This window comes from Lissotriton helveticus, chromosome 7 (genome assembly GCF_964261635.1).
Source record: "Lissotriton helveticus chromosome 7, aLisHel1.1, whole genome shotgun sequence".
Classification (NCBI taxonomy): Eukaryota; Metazoa; Chordata; class Amphibia; order Caudata; family Salamandridae; genus Lissotriton; species Lissotriton helveticus.
Genome location: NC_136068.1, coordinates 1,219,443,912 through 1,219,458,860, shown reverse-complemented (window position 1 = coordinate 1,219,458,860; position 14,949 = coordinate 1,219,443,912). Strand labels below are relative to the sequence as shown.

Here is a 14,949-nt window from a genome sequence, read left to right as displayed (position 1 = left end):
CACTAAAATTTAAAATGTCATTAAAACACATGAAAGCGTTTTTTGATTGCCTTTCCAGCATGGTTGGGTCACTTTTAACATGGCTATGTAACACAAACATTCAAAATCTAAATATTCCATGCACATGTGAGAGCATATTTACAAGCAATTTGCGCCACAGAGAAAGGTCTTACACTAAAATGAGAAAAATAACATCAGGGACAGTCAATTGCCTTATAAAGAAGCATACACCATTATGTCCTTGTCATGAATTTAAAAACAATTCCTTTTCCCCAAAAACGATTTTCAAATCATAATTTCTAAACACTGCACATGGGAAAATGACTTAAAATGTCATTAAAACACATGAAAGCATTTTTTGATTGGCTTTCCAGCATGGTTGGGTCACTTTTAACATGGCTATGTAACACAAACATTCAAAATCAAAATTTTCCATACACATGTGAGAGCATATTTACAAGCAATTTGCGCCACATAAATCATAATTTTCTCCTTAAAGCACACTATTCTCTATCTAAATTAAAGAAATATTTTCTCACCTTAGCAAATACTTTGAGTTTGAAAACAGTCTAAGAAACACACCAATTTGTCTTCAGCAGAGCAAAAGGTATGCACTCCAGAGTCTGCAGCTATCAAAAGCACAGAAATGCTGTAATTCTTCACACATATTTCTCATGTCACCCAATCAAAACTCTTCCCTCACTTTTTTTCAAATGAAAACCCTTCCCCCTCTGCCCTTTCTGCCTATTTTCCATAGCAACCACCTCTTGGAAAAACTCTGGTGTTTGCAAGTTCACACAACAATGTTGCAATTGAACTCTGAACTCTCAGTGCACCTGCATATCCAGTGCATTCTTTCATTTAATGATTTTTTATTGACCACTCAAAATACATCTTTCAAAGAACACATCTGTGCACCTTAACTTTCTGTTTTCATCAATCAAAATCCACCAATCACTGTTACTGCTTCATGAACACAGAAACTCCACAGTTTTTTTTTCATTTTACACTCTCATTTTTTCAACTGCCATTTCATTGCCACACTTCATCTGACTGCAGGAGAACCTTCTCTCACCATGTTTTCTGTCTGGATTGTTGGTCATAGTTATATTCACTGGGCTCAAAGGTACGTTGAAAGCAGGAATTTACCTAACCTCAATTTACAAGATGTGGAAATTAAGTGGTTTGGCCACAGAGGATTAAAATGTCACCAATTGATACCATTGGTGAAAACCTTTATGCATTTGCCAAAACCTGACCTGTTAATTGTGCACTGTGGAGGTAATGACTTGGGCACTTTGACTGGTGTAGGTCTGGAAATGCTTTTAAAGGACACCTTTGAGCAATTAATGGCACTTTTTCCTCAGACTGCCTTGGTATATTCAAATATATGCCAAAGACAGAAATGGAGGTGGTCAAACCAATTTTGTCCACAAATTGAGGAGTCGAGGAAGCATGTAAACAAATCTGTTTCAGCTTACATGAGAGACCATGGAATGGGCTCCCTGTACAACAATAACTTGCGTTACTACATGCAAGATATCTACAGAGGAGATGGAGTTCACTTCTCAGATGAGGGCAACAGAGTTTTCACTCTGAATTTAAGAATGTGCATTGGTACCTACTTATAAGTACCTAAATGTACCATAAACCCAAAAGCTCTTCTCAGAGCTACCCTACATCTAATCACTCACAATTATTATTTTACTCTAACTTTTTTCACTAATTTTCAACAAAGTACGCTCCCTGGGGCGCTACCCGGTACGCGTACCGGGAGCTAACCTCGCGAATTTTTTTTAAAAAAATGTTTTTTTTCGCACATATAAACCTCCTCAGCCACCCTCAGAAAACCTAGGGGGTCAAGATAACTCTACCGTGCCCCCTTCTACCCATTCCGAACATTATTTGCCCTCCATCTTGTATCTTAATTTGACCGAAACACAAAATGGTGGACTCCCGGAACGCTTAAGGTCCGCGAACCGAGGCGCTCAACGGTTCGCGTACCGGGTCGCTCCCTGGGAAGATAAAGGAAATAAAAAATAATCAAAAAATCCAACAATCAATTAACATACAGCATTTGAAAAGACTATCATTCATTTTTCATTGTAGTACGCTCCCCAGAACGCTTCCCGGTTCGCGGACCGGGCGCTAACCACGAAAAAAAAAAAAAAAAAAATTTTTTTTTTTGCCCCGCGGGGCCCCTTTAAAACCTCCACATTAAACCTAGGGGGTCAGCGAGGATCTACTATGCCCCCTTATAGTTATTTCCCCCTTTGTTTTGGCCTCCTCTTGTCTCTCGATCCTACCGAGAGACAAGATGGCGGCCGCTCCGGACTGTTTAGAATGTTGACAGACACCGGAGAGCCAATCAGCTTCGCTACGCGAAGTTCCGGTACGCTTAAGGTCCGCGAACCGGGGCGCTGCCCGGTCCGCGCTTACAGATATATATCTTTTTTTGAACGTTAATTTCTCAAAATCCACTGCAGCACATATATTGAGACCTACAAAAGGCACATCGGGCTACCAGTCCCTACAATTTAGCCAAGTTTCGTGCAAATCCATTCAGCCGTTCGGGCTAAAAGTGAGGCTAACCGCCCTATGGAAAACTCAATGTTAAAAACACGTTTTGGGACCCCCCTTTTTTCTCGGCTCCCCCTGGACGAACCCCCCCCCAAATTTTCAGGGGCTCCTCAGAAACAAAATGTTCCATTTTCCAGAAAATTTCAGCCAATTCCATCCACAAACGCCAAAGTTATTAGACATAGAATTTTCAAAAATCCCATAGGGAAAAAATCCTAACTATATATACCTACTGGCGACCGCCAGTAGGTAATATATGCATATATATATATATATATATATATATATATATATATATTCACTGAAAAAACCATAGGTTTTACAAACGTTATAGTTAAGAATTAGCATTTAGTGATGTCATTTGAGATGTCATCAGTGATGTCATGAGTGATGTCACTGACTATGTCATGAGTGATGTAATATGTGACGTCATTAGCAGTGCTTTGCGGGCGCGCCAGTTATAGGGAGTACAACTAACTATAACGTGGGAATTTCAATGGTTTTGTATGAGTAAATTGTCCAGCTAACTATAACTGATATAAAACCTATGGTTTTTTCAATGAATTTGCTAGGTTTTTTAAATGCTAATTCCTAACTATAACGTTTGTAAAACCTATGGTTTTTTCAGTGAATTTGCAAGGTTTTTTAAATGCTAATTCCTAACTATAACGTGGTGTAAAAACAATGGTTTATTTAGTGAATTTCAAAGGTTTTTTAAATGCTAATTCCTAACTATAACGTGTGTAAAAGCTATGTTTTTTTTGTTTATTTTGCAAAGTTTTTTAAATGCTAACCCCTAAATAAAATATGTGTAAAATTCTTTGTTTTTCATTATGAATTTAAATACAACATCAAAACACTGAAAGTAGTTTTTTACTCCTTTCTTTATTGCCTTCCCTTTGTTCTTTAGATCCTTTAACTCACTCCCCTACTCTTAGTCCCCTTTTTTCAGTTACTCTTCAACTCCTCTTTTGTCACTCACCATACTTCCCTTTTCTCACTCTTTCACTCAGTCCCTTCCTTTCCTCAGTCATTTCAATCACTCATTTATGCTCTACACTTTCATTCAAAAAAATGAACGACACAGTGTTTAAGAATGTAACTCTTTTTAGAAAATTGAATGAGTTCTGAAAAGAACTGTTCTTTTTTCTTTTGTTGTTTTATATTATTTTTTCTTTTTTTTAAATTTTGAGGTTTTTTTTGAAGAAAATTCAAGAACTGTAACAAAGAAACTGTTCAACTGGAACAAAATAAATGAAAAATAGAAAAAAAATTATCTCCTTTCAGAGCATTTATGACTCAGAATCATGCGTTCAATTATATTCAGGCTCTGTTCTCCATGAACAATAATATCAAAACATTTGATGCACCGCATGTGCACATGTCCCAAATATGGCCTAACGTCCATTTCTGCTGTTGCTGGCGATGGAGGTGGAGCTGTAGATGTGGTGGCCACAGCTGGTGGAATCTGCTGGGCCACAGCTCTTGTGGCTGCTTGGGCATATTGCACAGTGTGCACATTTTTCACATGTCTTAACATCGTATGTATAGAAAAAGAGTATTTTTAAGAGGGTTTCCCCTTGAAAGAACAGTACCACAAAGGGTACACATTACTTTAGGAGCATTTACCTTGTTTTGATGCTCAGGAAAAGTAAAAAACTTCCAAATAAATGAAGATTTCCCTTTCTTAGCTGGCTGACGATATTCCATGTGGGAGTCAGAAGAAGAAGATGATGTTTCTTGTCTTTCTGCCATCCTGTTCTTTTTTCTGTCTCCAGCTCCACAAAGGGTGCTTCTTCCAAGAGAATAAAGCAAATAGTGGGGGAAATGGGTGGGGTTTTGAAGATTCTAGATCTGTAACTAATATTAACCAATGAAAAATGTTGTTTTTGAGTCACATGACTTGACTTTTTTTTTTTTTATTCAATTGTGAGGTGCGCGAGCGGGTGCGCTCACCCCGCCCGACGTGCGCGACCGGGTGTGCACACCTCGCAACTTTTTTGAAAAAAAATAAAATATTTTTTGGGCCTTGAGGGTCCTTAATGAACCCCCTGAGAATACCTAGGGGGTCAGGGAGTGTTTACCATGCCTCCTTCTTATGTTTTGAAACTTTTATGTAAATCGTATTGAACGCCATTTTGAGACGGGGTGCGTGACCGGGTGCGCGCACCCTGCTATTTTTCAACAAAAAAAACAATAGTTTTTTGACCCGTCGAGATTCTTCTGGGACCCCTTGAGAATGTCTTGGAGGTCAGGGTGTCTCTACCGTGCCTCCTTTTTACATTTTGAAACTTTTATGAAAATCGGGCAAAATGCCATTTTAAAGCGACGTGCGTGACCGGGTGCGCGCACCACGTGCGCGCACCCGGTCGCGCACGTCAAGTCATGTGACTCAAAAACAACACTTTTCATTGGTTCATAGTAGTTTTAGTTCTAGAATCTTCAAAAACCCCACCCATTTCCCTCTTTATCTGTTTCATTCTCGTGGAAGAAGGACCCTCTCCAGCTTCTCAGAGAAATTATTAAAATGGCAGCCAGACAGGAATCATCGTCATCTGATTCTGATGGACAGTATCAACCTCCTCAACGGCGAGTAAAAGAATCTTTTATCCGGCAATTTTTTAAATATCCTGAAGGACTAAAGAAGGTGAATGTACCTAAAGTCACGTGCACAATTTGTGACACTGTCCTTTCTGGGGGAAACCCTTCAAAAAATATTCATTTTCAATTCACACAATGATGAGACATGTTAGGCAAGTGCACCCTGCACAGTTTGCGAAGGCATCCACTAGAGCCCTGGCCACACAACTGCCACCAGCTGTGGCCAGCACTTCATCGGCACCACTTCCATCTCCTTCAACTGCTGAACTGGACCTGAGGCCTTTTTTGAAGAAGGTGCACATGAGGTGCAACAAGTGCAACGAAATTCTTGTATATTCTGAACAAAGTCTTGTGCTTGTGGAAAAGCGCATCAATGAGCATGTGTGCACAAGAAAGAGATAATTTTTTTAAAATTCAGTTTGTTTTTTGTTGTTCCTGTTGAACATTCTTGAAGTTCAGGATTTCAGTTTGCGTTTCAAAAAAACCCCCAAAACTATAAAACTTTGTTTGAAAAAAAAAATACAAAATAAGAAAACCCAAAAAAAAGTTATTTTCAGAACTAACTCATTTTTCAAAAAAGAGCTCTATTTCTTATGCACTGTGTCATCTTTCTTTTGAATTAATGTGTAGTGTATAAATGGCTAGCTGAAATGAATGACAAAAATGGAGTAAGGGACTGAGCAAATGAGTGAGGTAAAGGAAGTATAGTGACTGAAGAAAGTGAAGTAAAAGAATGACTGAATCACTGAGGCAGATGTACGTTACATGGTGCATCTTTGCAAATCAGCAGTGATGCGCCAAGTAACCTACGACAAGCAAAACCACCCAAGCGCCACTACTGATGTTCCACATTTATATTGTGGCACACCATGGGACAAAAACGGCATAGATGTGTGACGCATCTGTACCGTAAAGATGTCGCATTGCTAGAGTTGCGTCACATGCGCGATGCAGCTCCAGCAATGCTCCTGGGGGGCCCATTCAACTAAAGCTGCTTTAATCAGACGCAGGGTTTTGACATAGCATTGGCCTAAAAGTGATTGAGTGAAATCTTGTAGATTTCACTTAGCCACTTTTAGCAGGCGTTCCTGCGCAGGAACGCTTCCCTCCTGCACCATAATGCCTCCTTAAGGCACAGGGCTTTACAACGTGACGCATCTCCCAGATGCGTCACGTTGTAAATAACACGCACCATGGTGCATCTTTTGCACCGCCGCTGTGTCACAAAAGTGACCAACGCAGCCCCCTGGCACATTTGCAGAGGAGGAACTAATTCCCCTTGCATACTGGGGGTCCCTGGGGGCCAACTAGCCCACCAGGAACCTCCAGTATTTCCCAGGGGGCTGCATTGCAGAGAGGTGTAATGAGGCCACACCCTTTTTTACACCTCTCTGCAGCGTAGCCCACGGGCGCGTTTGCAGAGGGGGAACTAATTCTCTGGGAGGCAACTAGCCCACCAGGAGCCTCCAGTATGCGCCAGGGGGCTGCGTTGCTTTGCCCCGGAGGGTGGCGGTCCCCGGGGCAGTGTGGGGGGGATTGGGCACCCCCCACACTTCTTTATCAAGATGCCCCCACAATTTGGTCCCCCTGGGGGGTAATTTTTAAATAAACATACCGGGGTTTTTTAAAAAAAACATTTTTGGCCTTGGGGGTCCTTGTGGGACCCCATGAGCAGGCCTAGGGGGTCAGGGTGCTTCTACCCTGCCCCCTTTTTGTGTTCTACACGTTTGTTTTTCTGCTTTCCTCGGTCTACCAAGCACAAGATGGCTGCCAACACTTCCTGGTTTGAAGTGTTGAAAGCCAATGAGCATGCAGCTTGTGCTCGAGAAGTTTTAGAACTCACCTTGGGGGTCCCTGTGGGACCCCCTGAGCAGGCCTAGGGGGTTAGGGTGCTTCTACCCTGCCCTCTTTTTGAGTTCTACACTTTTTTTCTGCTTTCTTGTGCCTCAGCCTACTGAGGCACAAGATGGCTGCCATCCATTTCTGTTTTGGAGTGTTGACAGACAGTGGCAGCCAATCAGCATGAAGCTCGTGCACGGCAAGGTGCGCGCACGGAGAGACCTGATGTCATCCTGCATTCTTTCTCATATGAAGCGGAGAAAACATACCTCTTACGTGTGGCTTCCTTAAAGAGGGCAACTTCAATTTCTGGATATATATATATATATATATATATAAATATATATAAATATATATATATATATGTATAATATATCACAGCAACACCTTTAGTTTCTAATGCTCATCAAAGACCAGGTGCAGTCCAACTTGTTGTGTGTCAGAATTCTATTTTTGCGGTGAATCTGCCATTATGCGTTTTGGTCAAACCAATGGCCTTGTTCACACATGCGTCATGAAGCACATACACTTATTACATTCTTACAACTTCTGTGTAATTTCAAGCTAAATGTATGGCTTCAATCATAATATTGTTTCAATCATAGTTCATCACCGACAGTGCACAAAAACACTGTGAGAAATTACGATTACATAATTTATATCACCTACAAAGTTTGTTTCTGTCAATAATATTTGCTAATCAGCATTAAGCAGTTTTTGAAACAACTAATTTATCACCACAGTTACGCTCAGGTGAGTACTTTGTATAAAAAGGGCATTCAAGCATATGTTAGTGCATTGCAATTTTGGTCACTATCTTGACTTAATTTAAATGCCTCAATCAAGCCCAAGTAGGCCATTTCATTAGGTGCAATGAGTTGCCCTGTAACATTATGCTAGATGTTATATTATGTTCCCAAACACATTGTACACTGTCAAGTTAGTTAAAATCACTACTATGGCTTGGATCTTGAAAAGTCATGACAATAAGTTCTTTGTACACAGAAATACAGAACAAAACTTTATGTTAAATGTTACTTATGTGGGTAAGTCAAAGTATTGTAAACAAAAATAGGAGGACCCCACACAGACTTGTAAGGGACTGGGGGGAAGAAGTTACCATCAAAAGGCCGAGGCGTCCCAATTAAAAAATGGATATCTGAAAGTATATCCGAGTTCGGTATTGCTACTATGAATATGTAACTATGAACAGCATGCCCATAAACTAGGCGGGAAAGGCAAAGGTGTCACAGGACAAGGGGGACAAGAGTGACTTAGATGTGTGTCAGGCTCAAACAATAATATCTAGGGTAAATTGCAACACAGAATATTTCCAGCTATACACATGTAAAGGGCATATAGTAACACATCTATGGTAAAACTTTTGTATCAATAAGATTTTTATTTTTATAAAAAGACAATTCCCACAATCGATATCATTCATGTATACAATTTTTAAAAAAAGTCAATATGAAAGACAAGTTCAATTTAAACAATTATTCATCATGTTAAAAACATTTGTGGCTTTTATACATCATAATTAAAAATTTCTAAGAATCACAAAAGGTCGACGCGGCGTTTCGGTATTTTTCTTTGAACACCTTCTTCAGGACTGATTCTAGACAGTTAAAAAACACAGAGTTACCATTCATTGTTACATTACTTCATCATAATAAAACCCTGTCTCTGATTTCCATTGCACATATGATCACAGTTGCATCAGTTTTTTCTTTACATCTTGCCCAGATATGTTACCCAGTAATTTTTTGTTACATTTTCTGCTCATTTCTCTCACAAACCACCCCACCTTAAATTTTTGTTTGCCTTTCCCTTGGACTATAATAGTCCACTGCTGTTTATTTCCTTATGAACCCTTTCTCTCGCGTCATCCTACCTTATTCCAGAAAAGTAAAAGTGGCTCTGCTGGAGGGTGCTGACTATCCAAGTGAGAAAGAATCACCATCTGCCGTCATCAATTAACAGGTGTGATATCTCTAAATAAAGAATATTTTATTTTTATTTCTAATTTTGTTTTTAGGAATACCTAGATATTAGTGATTTCCAGAGAACGTAATCATCATTCCCTACCTTTTTAAGTTGGGTATTTGACCAATGTTCATTACTTCGCCATCTATATTAATGTGCGGACTTCAGGCCGTATGTCTGGACCTAGGGACATAGATTTTACCCTTAGTGTCTATCATTACATAGATTATCCTCCATCTGCTGATCAAATATAATTAACCCAATACCTGTTGGTCTGTATTGTTCGTATTGGATATTGCTGCCAGGAGGAGCCACCGTAATGATTATAAATTCGACGGTTCTCTACCTGCAAAATTTAATTAATCCATCAGTCAGTTGTTCAGTCTGTTCTATTCACTGGACACAACTTTGTTTACATCACATCTCTTACCGAAAAATCAATAGAGAATCTCCCACCGCTGTTCTCTTTATCTTCTTTTAGACTGATTGAAAAGCAGCGTGCAACAGAATCACTGGACTTGAGAATGGTCCTGTGACTGTGTAGTTCTCTGTGGATATATAGTACACCATTACTGATAAGGTCTTCTTATTATATCATGTTGATTAATAACCTGCTAAAGATTCCCCTGTCTTTATAACTTTATATAACCCAGGAATGGCCTCTCATTCTTACTCAGCCAGCCTTAAAGTATTACAGCATTTTCTTTTTCCCCCTATACTCTACCCTCCTGGGTCCGTGCTTTTTGCGAAAGGCCCCTATTATCCGCGCATAATCTTACAGCTAAATTTATTCCCTTAATACCTTTTGGGTTGCAGTCGGCCTCCCTGCTCCTTTCTCCTGGCAGCCCGTCACTCCCGTCACCTCCGGTTCAGTTGCCGCAAGTGAAATGACTGGACCTCGCCTCTTTACCCGGTTTAAATATCAGCTGTCATTTAATTGGGCGCGCTTGTCGCTATCACCCATTGGCGGAAACAGTTAAGCATCTTGGATACTGTTACTACGAGCCCCGCATCGCTAGTGTTAGTGCATTCAATCTAGGCCATTGGTTAGAGGCATCTGCTACATGAATCCCATTGGTTCATGGCGTCTGCGTCCTCCATATCATTGGTTAAAGCCCAAATGCGTTTCTATGGAGTTTCTTCGTATGCCTACATGTTGCGAAGGGCGATTCCATAATGAAAAAACGAAAAAACGATGGTTCCGAAGTATTGTTCCGTTTCTCCGGGGATGTTCATGATCTATTAATTATATAAGTTTTACCATAGATGTGTTACTATATGCCCTTTACATGTGTATAGCTGGAAATATTCTGTGTTGCAATTTACCCTAGATATTATTGTTTGAGCCTGACACACATCTAAGTCACTCTTGTCCCCCTTGTCCTGTGACACCTTTGCCTTTCCCGCCTAGTTTATGGGCATGCTGTTCATAGTTACATATTCATAGTAGCAATACCGAACTCGGATATACTTTCAGATATCCATTTTTTAATTGGGACGCCTCGGCCTTTTGATGGTAAGTCAAAGTATTGCTACAAGACATTGACTTGTCAAGCAGGCGCACTTTCCAATGTACTTCAGAGCTTTGAGAATCCGACCTGCCTCCTGAAAAAGTAATGACACAACTTATCACTCTGAAATTTGAACTCAACTCAGGGAAGAAAGAGATGAAGACAAAACAATATTTTACTTTTCCAGCTCAAAGAAATGGTATAGTTCTTCTTCCACATTCAACCCCTTGAGAGACTTGGATTCCAGATTAATTATGAAACTTCTTTCCCCTTGCCTCGAAAGTCGCTTACGATCCCCCGTGACTTATGGTGGGATTGCATCTATCACAAAGTACCTTAGACACCCAACATCGTTGCTGTGGCATCATACATATGTCTGGCCACTGGAGGATCGTACTCCTAACATATTGAAGACTGCACTCACACTGGAGTACGTACACAGCAGACTCAGTTATACAATTAAACAAACCTGTTATTTTGATTGGTCTTTCTGTGAAAGGTGTTGTATGTTTGCATGTGTTAAACCCAAATTAACAAGCTTTGCACTTTCAAAATACATTGTATTGCTGTAACCAATTTTTAGTCTCCCTCAACTCAGGACTGCTCTAAACTAAGACATCCCACATGGAATACGGTCTGTGGAATGTGGCTAAGGGGGGGCTAGACTTAGTTGGCCCTAAAACAGGATCTGACCGGAATAAGTGCCAATGTTATTTGAGAATTGCTTTCAGTTCTTTCTCTTATGTACTAAATGTAGTTATGAGTCTGATGGCTGAGTCACTCTCCCTTTGCCATTTCTTAGGAAAGAGTTATGACCTCCTACATATTTTCTCAACAGTCACTATTGTCTTGTCAAGTAACTCTATTAAGTAACCACTTTGCACAAATCTCACCACTGCCCGATCTCTACAAGACTCACAATCTTGAATGTTGCTGCAATTTCTTTTACTTCTCAACATATCACCATAGGGGATGCTAGATTTTTTATGTCTGGGATGGAAGCTGTTTGCATGCAGAATTCAATTACTTGCTGTTATCTTTCTAAAGAGCTTAGTTTATAGCCTCCTAATTTGCACACCTGCAAGTCTAAGAATTCAACCTGCCTGACGCTGATGTGACTCGTAAAAAGCAGACTGCGGTCATTGTGAATGATTGCCTCCACAAATGTTGCAGCTGTCAGTTGTGTACTCTATCATATACAAATCATCACTAAATCTGAGCTAACAAACTGCATGTTCACCCCACATTTCCCCATGGTCATTTTATGAACACATGTTCCTCTTGCCCACTGATTTCTTTGCAATCAGACCCCAACTTGTTAACACGCTCGTAACAGTGCCTGCTGAAGGAAATATTAGAAACCTGCAACATGTTTTGACCGACACCGGTCTTGGGCACATCACAAAAAAACACCACTTGATTACTGGCTCATGTAAAGCCAAGAGCTGTCCACTAGGGTGTCGGACATGTTTAAAGTTGGGGGATGGCGCTCCTTCACCATGGCAGGGGTAACAGCAAAATCAGGCCCGTAGAACCTCGAAGCCATGTTAATACATTGTCTTGCCTTTGATAGCGCTTTACGTTCCTGCAATGAAAATGGGCCCAGGAAAAGAAATTGTCACTACCCACATACTATGGCCCATTTTTATAATTGCTCCCAATCCTGCTCTGCTGTACCTACCAGTGTATAGGGAAGCACAACAGCCAGGAATCAAAGAAGTGAAATTATAACCCACTCTAAATAAAAATAACTCAATCAATGCTATCAATTGGCTGTCTCCAGTGCCTCCTCTTCCTCACCAGATTATCTGATTTATTTCGACTGTGTATTTTCTTTGGTCCAAACTGAGGTAGCATGGCAGGCAAAAGAACAATGTGTTTGAATGCTACCCCGAGTGATTGCCAGAAGTTAGAAAATTGCAAGCATTCCTCTAATCACTTTTTGTGTGTTTAATGTACTGCCCTACGTGGCAAAGGTATGCCCAAACATAGGTCACATGCTCATTGAGCTATTGGAACCTAGCTACACAAAACTGACAAGCCCCAATAAGGGTAAAATCAGTCTTGGGTTCCTTGTGTTCTGATTCAGAGAGGACCTACCCTGGCAGTTCTGGTTGGACTGTTCCTTCTGGAACAGGGTTAAGACTGATTTACACATGGCTGGTTCCAAACTGACGTGGCATGGTTTACAAAATAACTATGTGTTGGCATGCTAACCAGAAGGATTGCCAGTGGTTAGACAAAAGGCAAGAATTCCTCCCATCACCATTTGTATGGTTGTATATTTGCAGTGTAAGTTAAGGCACCAGAAATCTCATAACCATGTTCCAATTTCTATCAGAGGTTCGATCATTATGAACATGCATTGACAAATACATCAGAAACAATATATTTAATATTTAATATAATGTTGGGCGCTCTATTGAAGACAATGGAGTGCTAATAGCCGGTAGAAGCCCAGAGCATCAACATTCCAATGTTTGTTCACAACTGTTGCTGTTACTGAAGCCTCACGGAGCCAGAGGGGATTTCAACCCTCTCAGGCTCCATGAGGCTTTTGTTTTACAAGTTAGAACATTCTGAATTCTAGGGGTGGAATGATCTAACAGCCTTATAACCCTGCATAGTGAGCTGTTCTGGTCATTAAAGGCCCGCTCCCTTGTTAAAGGCCTTCGGCTCAGGCCTTAAACACTGGAGCAGACCTTTAATGGGTCGTAGAACCTGCTACATTGTACTCTAAGGTTATATTGGAATGTTGGGACCTCCATTGAAGACAATGGAGTAGCTCCAGGCTTATAATGGCTGGTATAAGCCTTCTGCTCCAACATTTCAGTGTTTATGTTTATGTTTCTTCCTTTTAAAGTCAGAACGTTTCACTCTTAGTGAGTATAATGTTCTAATAGCCTTATAGCCCTGCTGCCTCTTACTATACCTGTTGTTAAAGGTCCAATCCTCGTTATAGGACCTCACCTGCGGCTCAGGCCTATAACTCAGGGTTCAGGGCCTATAACAATTGGTATAGCCCTCAGCAGTGAACTAAAAGGCTATAATACACCATTTAGAACACAATTATGCTTCTTAGGGCAATGAAGTATTTCAATTACAAGATCATGGTTAGCAACTTCTATTCATCCTTAAATAAAAGACCATTCTTTTGATTAGCTATAACATGTATTGCTTCTAGGGCGAGTAGGAGGGGTGAGTTAGGGGGCACCAATGTATTGGTCAAACAAGACTGTTTTTTGAAGTTAGAATGCGTGTTCTGTTTTCCTGATTTTGTTTGTGATTAGCCAGTCTGTCATTTGTAAGATTTATGTAACATGTAACCTTTGACCTATAGAAAAAAATAACACATGTTCACAAAGCTTTTTACTCTACATTTTTCAGATTCTCAACCCTGTTCAGACGAAGAAGGCTGCTCTGAAGTATTCTTACCAACTGACAGCGACTACGACTCGAGTGACGCTCTCAGCCCAAGAGAACTGGATTTAGTTTATTTATCATCTAATGACATATCCCAGCAGGCAGTGAGTGGGCTCGGTGGCAGTGCTCCCGATGTCCTCCAAGTGCATGAGATGAAGCCGTGTCTACCTTTGAAGGACGAATGCAGTGGCTTGGACCCCGCCAGCGAGTACTGCACCAGATATATGAACAGTTTGTCAGTGACAGGGTTCCCATCAAAGTGTACAGAAAAATCTGCACAATTAAAACAAAGCAGTAGTCTTTCAGGGAAGAAAAGACCACCAAAACATCAGCACTATAACTATTTCAGTCGTCATCATCGTTGGTTGCGAGTGCACAGTGAATCTCAATGCCCATCCCTCTCTGACGGAGTGTATACGCAGCATCTATCCCTGGCAGATGCTCAAGAACAAGACTCTACCTCTGGTGAACAGATTAGTATTCCCATTGATTCTCCTCCTCACACCATTATCTTACCTCATGCGTCAAGCCTACCTAAGGAAGGAAAGTCCAAATACATTGAATGCAAACAGAATGTACGTACGATCTACGTAGAACCTTATAAACTGTCTCGTGAGAAGCATGACACCTGGACATTAAGCATGGGAGGGCCTAGGGATTTAGAGCAGGGAGCAAGTGTGCATGTTCGAATGGAACAAGAAACAGATTCTGACGAAAAAACGAACTTGCAGATTTCTGAAGTGCTTAGCAGTACACTTTAGGATCGGATTCGATGACTGTTTTGCTGTGTTTCTCCACTTCTCCAAAGGCTGTGCATGATGCATTCCATGACAGGCGTTATGTTTGTTAAATATTGCTAAGTTATTTTTAAGTATTTTATGACGTACATTTATTTTGAGATATACTTTAATTGTTGTATTGAGTGGATCGAAAAGTATACATTTAGAGTGCTAGTTTTTGAGTAGCAAAGTTTGTCCTTTCCTGGTTTCATCTCATATTGCACATTTTT

General features: G+C 40.5%; 1 protein-coding gene across 1 annotated transcript in view; it reads left to right on the top strand.

Annotated features, from left to right (window-relative positions):
- The window catches only part of ANKFN1 (ankyrin repeat and fibronectin type III domain containing 1), a 1,441,385-nt gene extending 1,426,684 nt beyond the window's left edge, over positions 1-14,701 (top strand). The window contains exon 17 of the mRNA XM_078650803.1: positions 13,905-14,701. Within this exon, the coding sequence (XP_078506929.1) occupies positions 13,905-14,701 (797 nt within the window). The remainder of the gene's footprint in view (positions 1-13,904) is intronic.
- The last annotated feature ends 248 nt before the right edge of the window (positions 14,702-14,949 follow it).